This window comes from Lycium barbarum, chromosome 11, assembly GCF_019175385.1.
Source record: "Lycium barbarum isolate Lr01 chromosome 11, ASM1917538v2, whole genome shotgun sequence".
NCBI lineage: Eukaryota > Viridiplantae > Streptophyta > Magnoliopsida > Solanales > Solanaceae > Lycium > Lycium barbarum.
Genome location: NC_083347.1, coordinates 19129821 through 19144226, shown reverse-complemented (window position 1 = coordinate 19144226; position 14406 = coordinate 19129821). Strand labels below are relative to the sequence as shown.

The following is a 14406-nucleotide window of genomic DNA, read 5'->3' as shown; positions in this document are numbered from 1 at the left end:
GTGCGTACTACTAAAATAACAATTATCAAAATTATTGCTAAAATAAATTCATGAAAGGCTTCACCAATATTAATTAGTATAATAATAATAATAATAATAGAAAATTTATTAAGTCTAAGTTCTAGATCTATGCACTTATAAAGATAGGAACTGTTATTTTATTCTTTAGAAAAAACAAAATACTGAAGGGTCCAAAAAAGGAGAAACTAAGATTTAGATAAATATTAGCCATTTTCAGTAACTAATAAAGTGAACATATGATGTATTAGTCTCTACTAAATAAGACATGATTTTCGTTATAAATATGAGTATACGGGTAACTTTAAAACATAGTACATGCAATGGCACAATTAAGTTAATCATTATACGACTTATAAATCGAGTTTATTGACTATAAATAGGGGTTGGGTGTGTTGGACTTGGACCCAGGGGGGGCGTGGGGGTGGGGGGGGGGCGTTGAGATAATATTTTAAACTAATTGCATAATATAATTAAGTAATAAATAATACACAAATAAGTATTCATATGTCATTTATATACCACATAATAGACGAGAACGAGGGTGGGGGTTACATATGATATTTTGAACTAATTTTGAGAATATAATGAAGTAATTAAACAATACATAAATAATTATTCATATGTCATTTAATTTTGACGAGAAAAGTCTTAATATTGTATAATACAACGTAAATAAAATCTTAATAAACAAAGTTAAAAGCCAAAAATATTCAATAATGAAACGCAATCACTGAACACAGTAAAAGATCAAAATATAGAAATCTAAATAACTTAAATTTAAACTGAAATAAAAGAGAAGAAAACTCAATTGTTCATGGCGTGTAAAATGAAAAACAATTATTAGTAAAAATATCAATAGATTTACGATAAAACATTAAAATAACTTCTATATTCATATCTTGACTGAACTCAAAGTCATAGTTTAGTTTAAATATTTATTTTGACTACAGTTAAAAAACCTAAATGGGGAAAAGAATTCCAATAGAAAAAAAAATGTAGAAAGATAGTAGATATAATTATTCATAATTGAAGAGATGTGAACAATAGAATAAATATTCAAAAATAAAAAGGTTCATGAGTAGACAATTTATATTATTAATTTAATAATTTAAAATAGTAAACAATGTAATAAAAAAATACAAAACATAAATGTTATTTGATAGTTAGTTATTAATTCGTTGTCTTTATTTTCATATAGATTTGATTATCTGGGGGTGGGAGATACATTTCATTGAGAAACAATATGGCAGCTAAACTTTTTTAAGGTATTGTGAACCAACATTTTAAGGTATTGTGAACTAACATTCCCGAACAAAGTGTATTTTTTAAACATAATAAAAATGAATCTGAATTAAAGATAGGATTTTTGGATTTGTAGATAAATTTTCGAATTTGAATTGAAAATATATCTTTTTTTTATTTTTTTTTAATTTGAATTGAAAATATCTCCCAGAATCTGCACAATAATTGAAAGATACTTATCTTTTCAAAACTAATCAAACATTATCCTTCATAAATTAAGCCGGTAAGCAATTAGATTTTCAAAAATATTAAGCGTGGAGCACATGTAATCAATTTTGGTCAGACCATTCATCAATTAAATATTATGAAAGATAAATGTTATTTTTCTCTTCTTAACCGTTAAAAAGATAATGATGAAAATCAATTAAAAAAAAGGATATGGACAATTAGTTTGAAGATCATGACATATGTTGTAATATGATTTAATTTTAACTAAACGATAAAGCTTTTAACTAATGAAAGTCAATTAATAAAAAGATCTGGAAAAGTTTGAATATCGTTACACATTTTGAAATGTGATTTAATTTTAACTAAAAGATAAAGCTTTTAAGTAAATATTGATAGTTTTAGATTTTAAATTAAAATCTACTCTTTTATTCATACTTATCAGTTATCCGAATTAGGTTTTACGGATAAACACATTTTCCAAAACAAAAATTACTACCCCATCTTAACTAATTAAAAAGATAAAATTTAAATTTTTGAATTTGAATGTGAAAGATAAAATTATTCGAATCTTTTCTTCTATATATAGAGAAAGGAGGATGGTAGGCTTAGATTGAGATAATTTTTTTATTTCATTACTGGATCTCCTTTTGTTATTGCATGTTATCACTTCGGTATTTAAATTTCTTCATATTATCTGTCTTCTCTTCTTTGTTATTTTTTTAACTACTTGATTGATTTTTTTTTTTTTTTAATTTCATTGTGAAAGGTATCAAGTTTGTATATTTGAGGAAACTGAAATGAAATACAAGCTTACAACAAAGTGGATCTACCAAAAATAATCAGATAATAAGGATGTTTCTTTCATAAGCAAACATAATTGCTACATTATTCACATGGATTGAGTGCTCTTCTTTTGCCATTGTATCTAATTACTTCATTATTTTTACATACAGATGATAGTAAATTACTTATTCTCATTTATAGTAAGGATAAAAAAATCAATTATGGATTATTTCGTTTGAACCCTCTCAAAAATACATATTAGCTTTCTTCTTTTAGTTCCATCACTTTCTTTTTATTTTTTGTTCTCATATGATATCTGGTACCCGTATTGGAGTTTGACTAATCCGAATTTGTGCCACGACCCATTTGGGGAAGCACTCCCTACTAAGAATTTTTTTCATATCCAGGGCTCAAAACTGAAATCTCTAATTAAGGGAGGAGTAGACCCATCTGCCACACCATATCCTGATAGTTCCGTCACTTTCGAAAGAAATTAAAGAAATTGTACAACTCATTTCTACCAAGTCAAAAGAGAGTAAAGCTAAGGACAATGAGAAAGCAAATCCCAATAAAATACTTCTAGAAATAAATCTGAAAAAATGATAAATGCTTCACGAAAAATAAAATCAAATGGTGAATTTTCTTTAATAAAATCAGATGGTAAATTTTTCTTTTCTCCCTCTTGTGTTTAGATTTCTTATTTTATCTCTTTGAATTCTACTTCAATTCAACGTCTTAAAATTTGTACTAAACAAGTATTTTCTAATTTGATTTATGCACTAATTAGTTATCTGTTATTTTTTTTCCATCCTTTGAGGAGACATCTTATAATTTTTCTTGGTAATAAAATCTGATTTAAAAATGAATTTGAAGCTTAAAAATGTGGTTGTGTCCACGACAAAAATAACGAGGCAAAGAATCGATTAACAAGGCGAATAATATCCAAGAAAAATTATCGTGATAAAAAAAGTGAGGAGAATTCTAAACTAAGTTTGCTTGACATGCCAGCTGAGTTAATTGATAAGTGATGGTTGTTCTTATGTTTCATGAGGTTATGACGTGTTTTAGGACCATTAATTATCGTTCTATTGATCTTAAATAAAGGGATAACGATGGCAAATCAAGAATTTTTGTGTTGATTAGTTCTATTCATCACAAAAAAGATGTTTTTATATTCATCGATTTGATTATATTTTTCAACTTGAACCATAGAGAGAATAAATAATAACCCCATACTGTAGATCCATATTTGATTTTAGATCTATATGTATCTAAAATGCATGTAAGTATAGTTAGGTTACTTAGCTTCTATATTACTTGGTTTTTAGAGATACTCAATTTAATAAATTAAACCTAAGGATATAGATATATAAAATAAAATGAAATATATAAGTATAAATTAATTTTGAGACAATCTGGTAAAATTTGAGCTTTCTTCTGTTAATAAAAACATATCAATTTTTTTTTAAAAAATATTTAATTATTTTAGCATAATAATTAAAATATTATTATTTATAATAATTAAATACCATAATAATTAACATCACAATTTAGAATAAAAAATGATATCATTTGGATTAACCGTACAAAAATTAACGATAAGAAATTGCTTAAAATATCATACGGAGTACTAAACAAATTACATAAAGAGGAAAGACAAAAATAATACATGGTTGAAATAGACCTTGGTAAAAAGGGGGAAAATGCAATTGTAAAAAGTTGGGGGAGGGGGTAGTTAATTTTCTTTTATATAGTTAAAGGGACAAAAAGATTTTCACTCTTAATATAATATAATATAGTAGGTCACTTGAAAAATACGTCAATCTAAATTTTAAATTTCTGCATATGATCGTAACTATGCGAGTGTTGTTTTACTTCTCCCAAAAGTAGAAGAAGACTATTATGATTTACCGTTTGTTGTTGAATCATGTTATATTTCAAGCTATTTATATCACTAATTATGTCAATAGTTATTCGATGATTATATGATTTGTATTTTTTAATTTCATAGTTTTCATTTTTGGGATATACTGCTCACAAGCAAAATAATAGTAGAAATTTTATTATAAAGTCCTATCTAAAATGCTCAAACAAGCAACCATTGCGACTTAATGTGATTAGTTTCCTCCAATAAAATGCGCGCATCGCGCGGGTACGAATACTAGTATACCAAAACCACGATTTACATTTCCTTTACCAACAAAAAAAGAACCACCATATATAATTTTTATTGTGTGGTATTATCCATTTTATAATATAATCATGTCATAATTCATGTATATTTTCTCTATTCAAATTCAAATACTTAGGTCTTATCCTTCTATATTTTTACACATATTTAGTTATTTTATTTTTCCCGTTTAGAATTTAAATAGTTGCTGGATGCTGAATTTTAGCCTATCATGTTAACAACCTAACAGGTGTTAACATTTGACTGCTATTTAAGTATTTATAAAGAAACCCATAATGAATATGTCATAGATGTTAGTTGTTACAAAATTTCACTCGTTTTGCTTCATTCCCAGTAACACTAACGTCTTTTGTGTTTTTTTTTTTCTTTGCAGAGACTGCTTATCGCTTAGGCTATGATACATTGGATGCAGTTATCACAGAGAAATATGATTTTAGAGGTAAAATAAATCTTTTTATTTTATTATGATCTTTTGTTCATTACAAGTAGTTTTATGTTGAGATATGTATGATTGTATATTTGATGTGGTGTTCATTGTAGCCTTTTCCATGCATTATATATTCTCTATTGCAAACAGCAAAGGAAATTTAATATTGAGATGAAAGAGAAAATCATATCATTTGTTTTCATGGGCTGGAGGTAATTATTCATTGTACTCTCCTTAGTGGAATAGGTAAAATTGGGTACCAAGAGTGATAGGCATAACATTGATGATTTTGACTACATATAAGGTATAGAACATGTTCAGTGCATTGAAAAATATATAGTTTCCTAGAAATTCAAGAAACTTATTTAAATTTTTGTTTCTCTGATTCTTCTTTTAATGTAATCTATGTTTAAAAGTCCAAATTTTGTAGAACCGATTTCCGTTTCAATTTTTTTTTAATATATTGTTGATTGATGTTGCAGTAACAAGTGTTAATTCTATTTTATGACTCAGAAGATGGTGAACGCGAAGAAACTGAAGAAAAGTTCTTTAGTTTTCTAACATAGTCGTAGAAATGAAAAATAGACAATTGTGGAAGATGGAGGTGTCGAAAATTAAGAGCAAGAAATTGAACGGGGTAAGCTAACAATCTTTTCCATGGCTTATAGCTTTTTTTACTAGAGAGCTCATAGCTTTTTTGCTATTTTTGAACGTGTTTTAGCTTTTTGGAGCAAGGATGCAATATGCAAGCTTGACCAGTGCGTGAGTGGAAATTTCTTATTTCTCTACGTGAATTTTGTTTTAGATAGAATTATTACTTTTAATTCTAATCAGTGTTTTAAAAGGCGTTTTTGGGGGAGCCCTGAGGCGGGGCGTACCAAAAATGCCCCGGGGCAATGGGTCGGGGCCAAAGTCTCAGAAGGCGTACGTCCAGCATTTCGGGGAGTACCCCGGGCGTTTGGAGTAAATTGTACGCTATGAGCTATGACATGAAAATAGTACACTACTAATTGCCAAAATCACAAAGTTGACATACTATTCCTACATTTGAGTCCACAAAAGCCGAAGATATGCCTTTTTAAAGAGTAAAGACTTTTAGAATCCATAATTTAGCTGTAGTTATTAAAGACCTTAAGAACCCAGAATCATGCCCCACGTCACTGTCAGTATTGTTAAAAAAAAAGCCCAAACCCTTTTAGCTTTGCGTATTCTGTTGTAATTTTCATGTTTGTATGCTCTGTCTCATTCTTGTCACGTTTTGTTTTAGTTGTCTTCAACTGAAATTTTAGCTTTTTATAATTTTTGAAATATTCAAATTTTACATATTCTATTCTGCCTCAAAACTAGTTCAATTGACACTCCATGAAAAAAAAAAAAAAAAAACAGCCCGATGCACTAAGCTCCTGTTATGCGCGAGGTTCAGGGAAGGACCGGACCAAAGGGTATAGGGAAAAAAATTGTAAAGAAATTTGTAAGAATGGAGTGTACAAACTTTAATTAAATTAAACGGAAAAGGTCCAAAAATACCCCTGAACTATTGAAAAAGGCTCATAAATACCCTCCTTCCACCTTTTGGTCTAAAAATACCCTTCCATCCACCTTTTAGGTCTAAAAATACCCTTAAGGTTTGTTTTTGGCTCAAATATACCCCTCAAACTAACAAGTTAAAATTAACTCTTTTAAAAAGCCAAATGGCAATTTGTAATTGGTCAATAATAAAATTCCGTAATTTAAAAAAAAATCCAAATTTTAAAAAAAAATTGCCAATAATAAATTTCCAGTAATTTAAAATTCCAGATTTAAAAAAAAGATTGCCAATAATAAAATTCCGTAATTTACATATTTTTTTTAAAAAAAATTGTGTGGAAACTTAAAAATTAAAAACTAAAAAATTTAAAAATATGAACGAAACTGTTTTTTTTTTTTTTGCATTTCGTGAATTAATCAACGAAATATGTTTTTTTTTTTTGCATTTCGTGAATAAAAAAACGAAATAGGAAATTATAATTTTTTTTTGCATTTCGTGTATTAAAAAACGAAATAGGATAAAAAAAATTATTTTCGTTCATATAAAAACGAAATTGGAAAATTGGACAAAATATATTTTCCAATTTTGTTTTTATATGAACAAAATTAATTTTTTTATCCTATTTCATTTTTCAATACACGAAATGCAAAAAAAAATTATAATTTCCTATTTCGTTTTTTTATTCACGAAATGCAAAAAAAAAACATATTTCGTTGATTAATTCACAAAATGCAAAAAAAAAATCAGTTTTGTTCATATTTTTTAATTTTTAAATTAAATAATATATGTGTCCAATCACAAAATGTCATTTGGCTTTTTAAAAGAGTTAACTTTAACTTTGTTAGTTTAAGGGGTATATTTGAGCCAAAAACAAACCTTAAGGGTATTTTTAGACCAAAAGGTGGAAGGAGGGTATTTATGAGCTTTTTTCAATAGTTCAGGGGTATTTTTGGACCTTTTCCGTAAATTAAATATTATACTCTTCCACTTGTTTATATGCATATGACTTCTGCTGTTCCTTCCTATTCAGTTAGCCCCCGCCCTAATTAACGAACTTTTGAGCAATTGCACATCAAAAGTAAGGACAGATTTAAGTGTTAACCCGTGTAACCACTTGGCTCAAGTTAAAAGTAGAAGCCCATTTTCTTGGCTTTCTAGTTCTAGTACTAATAAGGCCAAAAAAAGGAAAGTAAAACTGATAATAAAAGTAACAAAATATTACTTAAAAGAGTGGAATGTTCCCAGAAAGTACATGCAAAACTCTCACCATCTTGTATGTGGAATTGAGAGGAGACCAAGAGTCGGGTGAAATTACAGAACCATAATAAAAAACAAGACTAATGTTGACGTAACGGTTTATTGGATGAAAGCAATGTTTCAACCACTCCTCTGGATTTCCCATGACCCAACTTACACGTTCCATAACAAAGATAAGCTGCAATTGGCGCAATTAAAATGATAGTGGTTAGACTATCCACGGCAGCCACTTAATACCTATTACTCGTAAACATACAAGAAGCATAAAATTCTTAAGCTCAAAGTTATTAGAAATTCTTACTCTTTGAAAAAATTAATTAACTTCAAAGTACACCAATTATTATACTGTATGATTTAGTAACAAGGTATTTTTTTTCTATTTAGGTGCTTTATTTTTTGTGGTACTTGTTTATATTTCGCAATATATCTCAAGCAACACATTAAATAAATTCTCACGTACCTTTTTGGGTATTAGTATTTTATATTATAGTGAAAATAAAAATGATAATCAATATGTATAATGTATGTATTAATTATGTCAGTTTTTTTTTTTAGTACGAGTTGCTGTTGTCAGTAGATCTATCATTAATTCGTTGAGACAACTTACTCTTTGTAGCAATGTGTACATTTGAAAAAGGAAAGGTACGGAGTAAAAGAGAGTAAAATATCTAGTAAAATTGCAACAAGATCATTATGCTACATGTTTGTCAGTTCATCCAATTATTCGATGCCTTTTTCCCTTCTTCCAATAGTAGAGTATTAGATTCTATCAAATCTTCTTCCCCTGTGGAACATTTTCGTTATTTTACACAAGGTCTAACCCTTGTGGGACCTTCATTTCTCTTAAATTAGTTGCAGGGGATTCATTTAAAGACACCTTATTGGAGCACCTCTCCTTCTAATTTCTCAAGGCTGCTTCACTAGTTTGAAGTTTCAAGAATTTATTATATCATCATGTTTTTCTCAATTTTAGACTGTCCATTTTCCCACTTGAAACTTAACATTGTTGCAGTAATATCCTCTCCCTTTTCATGTTTGACAAACTCTGTTCCCATTTTTTCTCTCATCTCTTTTGCCCTTTAAAGTTAGACAACTCTAGAAACCTTTAAAATCCAAAAGGGTCTTGTTTTCTTGATTTTGACAGACTTGAAACTAGTTACTCCTTTTTTCTAAATGCAAAAATAAAATAAAAGGGGCTTCATCAACTACATGGTTCTTGAGTAAAGTTCCAAACTTTATCCATTTTCAGTGTTTCTTGAAGTGGTGGAATGAAGAATCTTGGGGCAGTGCTACCACTGTTTGTTTTCATTTGGGGACTGCAAAATAAACGTGGGAACTGTGAAAGACCTGATATTGTGAATGTTGGTGCAGTATTCAGTTTTAATTCAGTTATAGGCAGGGCAGCAAAGACTGCTATGAAGTTAGCAGAATCTGATATCAATGGGGATCCCAGCATTTTGAATGGAACTAAACTTGATTTGATTCTGACTGATTCTGATTGCAGTGTCTTTAAGGGGTCCATTGCAGGTACATGTTATTTGCCTCTTTTTTTACTCTCTTTCTCCTTGGTTAATTTAATGTTTATCATGCTGTTAGTGAAAAATTATTTTTTAATTATTAAACTTGAATTAGTGGGCTAAGCTTGTCGTAGTATTTTTAGCTCACCAAAAGCTCTTGACAAGCCTGTAGTGACATTCCACTAGTCATATTTGTTTAGCTAGTTTTAATAATGGTTACTAGTTTAAAACCACTAATTCTCAATAGTTATTGTTGCTACTTTTGTTTATTTTAGTTGTTATGAGTTGTTGATTTCTCTAATTTAGGGGATGTTCTAGTTGGTTTATGAAGGAGGTGAAAACCAACTTTTTTCCAGTTTCCATGCCAAGTACTCTTGAAATTTGTTCTAAGCTCCCATGATTTTCATTATCAAATTGATGGTTCTTTATTGAGAGAACTAAATTCTTCAAACTCAGACAATAAAAGCCAACTAATATAAAAGACATTATAAGCATCTGCAATGTTTCTTTCCAGTCAGCGACTACAAAAAAGAAAATGGATTGCTTTATATACATATATTGTGAGCTCGCTCACATTGCCGGTCCGAAGCCCGGATAAAGGAGGAGGGTTGCCGAGGGTCAATCGGAAACAGCCTCCCTACCCGGGTAGGGGTAAGACTGCGTACATCTTACCCTCCCCAGACCCCACTATTGTGGGATTACACTGGGTAGTGACCAAGACCAAGACATATATTGCATCCTAAAGTTGATTTTCATGTTCAAGTATCCCTCCAGCACAGTTTATGATTCCAATTCTTTTTGTCAGCTTTACAGGTAATTGAGAAGCAAGTGGTAGCAATAATTGGTCCACAGTCTTCTGCAATAGCTCATATGATTTCTTTCATTTCTAATGGTCTTCAAGTTCCTCTTATCTCTTATGCTGCCACTGATCCAACACTCTCTTCCCTCCAATTCCCATTTTTTCTTCGAACCACACAGAGCGATTTGTACCAAATGGAAGCTGTTGCCGACATTGTCTACTTTTACGAATGGAAAGAAGTCGTTGCTATATTTCTGGATGACGACTATGGGAGAAATGGCATAGCTGCTTTAAATGATGCACTTGCTAAGAAAATGGCAAAGATCTCCTATAAGCTTCCGTTACATATCAATTATGAATTCACTGACATTATTTATGTGCTAAATCAGTCGAGATCATTAGGACCTCGTGTTTTTGTTGTGCATATTAACCCTGATTCTCAATTAAGATTCTTCGACGCAGTCCAGAAGCTGAAAATGACTGGCAGTAATTATGTGTGGCTTATGACTGATTGGTTTTCTACCACTTTAGATTCTTTCTCCCCAAAAAACAGATCTTATCTGAGCACTCTTGAAGGAGTAGTTAGCCTTCGTCCCTATATTCCACAAACTACACAGAAAAGGGGCTTTTTGTCTCGCTGGAGAAAATTGTATCGCTCAGAATTGACTGCATATGGTCTTTATGCCTATGATACTGTGTGGGTGGTTGCACGTTCGATTAATAACCTACTTCAACAGGGAGGCAACATAAGCTTTTCTCTCAGCAATATGTTAAACGGTACAACAAGTGATCAATTAAAGCTTGGGAAACTTAGAGAATTTGATGATGGAGAACTACTAATGAATATCTTATCAAAAACAAACTTCACTGGCTTGACAGGAAAGATTCATTTCAGTCCTGACCGAAATCTTATTGGTAACGGTTATGAAGTCATTAACATTGCACAACAGGAAATTCGCACAGTTGGTTACTGGTCAAATTTTTCTGGTCTCTCGATTTTACCTCCAAAAGCACTACAAAATGAAGAAACAGCTGTTAACAGGTTAAATCAGAATCTCAGAGTTGTAACTTGGCCTGGTGGGAAGAGCGAAACACCGCGTGGTTGGGTTATTGCTAATGATGGAAGACCCTTGAGAATTGGATATCCAAGAAGAGCCAGTTTTCCTGAGTTTGTGACATTGAATGTCAGCAGCCGCAAGGCACAAGGTTATTGCATAGATCTCTTTGATGAAGCGCAAAAGCTTGTGCCTTATGATGTTCCTTTCAGATTTGACCCATTTGGTACTGGTCTTGCCAATCCAAATTATGATCAGCTTGTGGATATGGTGGCAGCTGATGTGAGTATATTATGCTCATCTCTCTGTAGGAGTAACAAATGTCATCTAAAGCTTGCCTCTTGTTTCTTACTAATTTTCCCCTTCCATATTAAAAAAAGACTTTTTTTTTTATTTTTGGCCTGTCGGCCGAGATTAATGGGCGCTAGCCAAAACATATAAAACCTATACACTTATAATGTATATTATATGTATATTTTGTGTATACAATATGTATATTTATAAGTATATTTATGCCTAATATATAAAACTTATACATTTGCTAGCTGTTATTCTTTTGAGCGGTCCAAAACTGTAATCATCCCTATACAAAATACTTTGCACAATGTAAATAACAAGAATAAATTTCCCATGCTGCCACCTATCTCTTTTGTAGCTCATTCTTTTGAAGTTGATTGTAGGTTTTTGATGCAGCCGTTGGAGACATTACTATTGTCACAAATAGGACAAGGATGGTTGATTTCACTCAGCCTTATGTATCTACAGGCCTTGTCATAGTAGCTCCGGTAGATAATTCAGAAACAAGTGCTTGGGTTTTCCTCAAGCCTTTTACACTGGAAATGTGGGGTGTTACAGCTCTTTCATTTCTTATAATAGCGGTGGTCATTTGGATACTCGAGCATCGCGTCAATGATGACTTTCGTGGTCCTCCAAAGAGACAGATAATAACAATGTTCCTGTGAGTCCCTATGTTAAGTATTACTTGTATCTAATTTATTATAATAAGATTGCACACACCATTTCAACGAAGTCTTATTAATTCTTTACAAATATTATGCAGGTTCAGCTTCTCGACACTTTTCAAAACAAACCGTAAGCAGTATTTGGTTTATCAATTCTATTTCTTATCGCTTGATCTTAGTATATGAAAAGAATCACGCTCAAATTATGTTTTGTCGTATGATTAGCCATCCTCTAACAGGCAAGTAACTTTATTTTGTAAATTTCCAGAAGAAAATACCGTAAGCACTCTTGGTCGAATGGTAATGGTGGTTTGGCTATTCTTACTCCTGGTGATCTCATCAAGCTATACAGCAAGTTTGACATCCATCCTTACTGTACATCAACTTTCATCACCGATCACAGGGATTGAAAGTTTGATAACAAGCAACTCGCTTATTGGATATCAAGTTGGGTCATTTGCTTATAGCTATTTGAAAGATATTCTCAACATAGCTCCATCAAGACTAATATCTCTACGCTCCCCGGAAGAATTTGAAATTGCTCTGCGACGAGGCTCAGGAAATGGAGGAGTGATGGCAATTGTTGATGAACTTCCATACATGGAGCTGTTCCTTCAAAATCGTACTGATTTTGGGATCATTGGTCGACCATTTACTAAGAGCGTATGGGGTTTTGTAAGTGGTCTATTCATATGCACCATTTATTTAGTTAAACTTGCCTCTGATTTAGATACCTCGTAGATTATTGCATAACTTGAATGGGTGCAAAAGTGTGAAATCGTCTCATATTGACAACCTTGGACTTAGTCATGACTATTTAATGGCGAAGCCAGGAATAAGGCTGTTTAAGATTTTAATGTATATCTATATGAAGTAATTCTTGACCTATATAGACAGTATTATTTTCTATATACCCAATATAATTTTCCGGTAAAAAGTGATTGGTGCATAATTTTCCAATGAAAGATGTCCAACTGACCACCTTTCAGTATATGTAGTAGCTACGCCACTGTGACTATTACACTAGTAGCAGAAGGGCTGAGAAAGTAATTCAATTTAGAGGCCCCTTAGCTTGGCAACTTGATCATGAAATAACAAGAAATTTGGCAAGAGTGTCTTAAATTATGGATGAAAACGCGAATTCAATTCTCTTTGCATGGTTATGTTCAATTTATACTTTTAACTGAATGTCTTTTACCCTCGTTCGAAATGCAGGCTTTCAAAAAGGATTCTCCTCTGGCTGCAGACATATCAACAGCAATCCTCAAACTGGCCGAGAGTGGGAAACTTCAAGAGATACACGACAACTGGTTTTGCCGATTAGGATGTCCAACAGATAGGAGAAAAGACTCGGAGCCTAACCAGCTCCACTTGAGCAGCTTTTGGGCACTCTATCTTTTATCTGGTGCTGTCACTGTCCTTGCTTTGTTAGTCTTTTTATTTAGAATTATCCGCCAATATATACGATACAAAAGGAAGCAGAAGGTTGCAGGCCTTTCTTCTCCCTCAAACACCAGATGTTCACAGGTGATCTACAGTTTCTTTGACTTTATTGATGAGAAGGAAGAAGCCATCAAAAGAATTTTTGGTCAACATGATAGTTCTCAAACTCAAACAAATGGATAATCTTTGCTCAAATAGTTTCTTATTGAAGTGGAGTATACATGTGACTGAGATTTAGTGATACTTACTAGTTAGAGACTATATGTTTTGTACAAATGCCTATACCAATTATGCAGGATTATAATGTAAAAGCTCTCAGTTTCTCCCAGTGTTTCTTATGTTCTCCCTTTGTTTCAATGTATGTGGTGTAGTTTAATTTAGCACAGAACTTAAAGAAAGAAAGAATTTTTTTTTTTTAATTTGTGGTTTTAAACAATATGCAAACATTATTAACTAAGAGTAAAATAGAATTAAATTGTTAAAATATCGTTTTCTTTAACGGATTAATAAGAAAATAGTACTACATAAAATGGAATGGAGCAAATATCACGACCCAAGCCCATAACACGTATTATTGTCCGCTTTGGCCCACAAGTTTAGCGGATTTTTCCCTTGGACTACGTCATCATCGAGCCCAAAAGCGCGCGCATCATGTAAATTTGTGTTATGCGTTTATAAAGCCCTTTACTTTCCTCATCTCATTCCTATGTGAAATTTGCCTAATGTATTATGTGCATCCCTTCTTTAGAAATTTGGCAGCCTAGAAGCCTATTAGTCCCTCCGTCGTCTCCGTCTTGGGCGTTACATATATACAACCCACCTTAAGGGATCAATGCCCTCGCTGAGGTTTTGCCCACCACCATACTGAGGGAGTGTTCGGCTCTAATACCATATTTATCACAATTCAAGTCGATGACACGTATTGTCTGCTTTGACTCAACAAGCCTCACAGA

At 31.7% G+C, this 14406-nt stretch overlaps 1 protein-coding gene across 2 annotated transcripts; it reads left to right on the top strand.

The window, feature by feature from the left end:
* Nucleotides 1-8367: 8367 nt before the first annotated feature.
* Nucleotides 8368-13781, top strand: LOC132618109 (glutamate receptor 3.7-like). Of its 2 annotated transcripts, none has more exons than XM_060333167.1 (6): nucleotides 8368-9204; nucleotides 10000-11330; nucleotides 11729-12006; nucleotides 12109-12140; nucleotides 12279-12685; nucleotides 13226-13781. In XM_060333167.1, exons 1-6 carry the CDS (start codon nucleotides 8946-8948, stop codon nucleotides 13634-13636), a joined length of 2718 nt encoding a protein of 905 aa, XP_060189150.1. In that variant the 5' UTR covers nucleotides 8368-8945; the 3' UTR covers nucleotides 13637-13781. The 2 variants fall into 2 exon arrangements, with proteins under 2 accessions (XP_060189150.1, XP_060189151.1); XM_060333168.1 differs by having other exon boundaries at nucleotides 9068-9204; nucleotides 10008-11330.
* Nucleotides 13782-14406: the final 625 nt, after the last annotated feature.

What these genes read in the sequence shown, in the direction of transcription:
- LOC132618109 (XM_060333167.1), top strand. Translation starts at nt 8,946, where the DNA reads ATGAAGAATCTTGGGGCAGTGCTACCACTGTTTGTTTTCATTTGGGGA. An exon ending in CAGATAATAACAATGTTCCT is followed by an intron (nt 12,007 to 12,108) that starts GTGAGTCCCTAT and finishes AATATTATGCAG; the next exon opens with GTTCAGCTTCTCGACACTTT. An exon ending in GACACTTTTCAAAACAAACC is followed by an intron (nt 12,141 to 12,278) that starts GTAAGCAGTATT and finishes GTAAATTTCCAG; the next exon opens with AAGAAAATACCGTAAGCACT.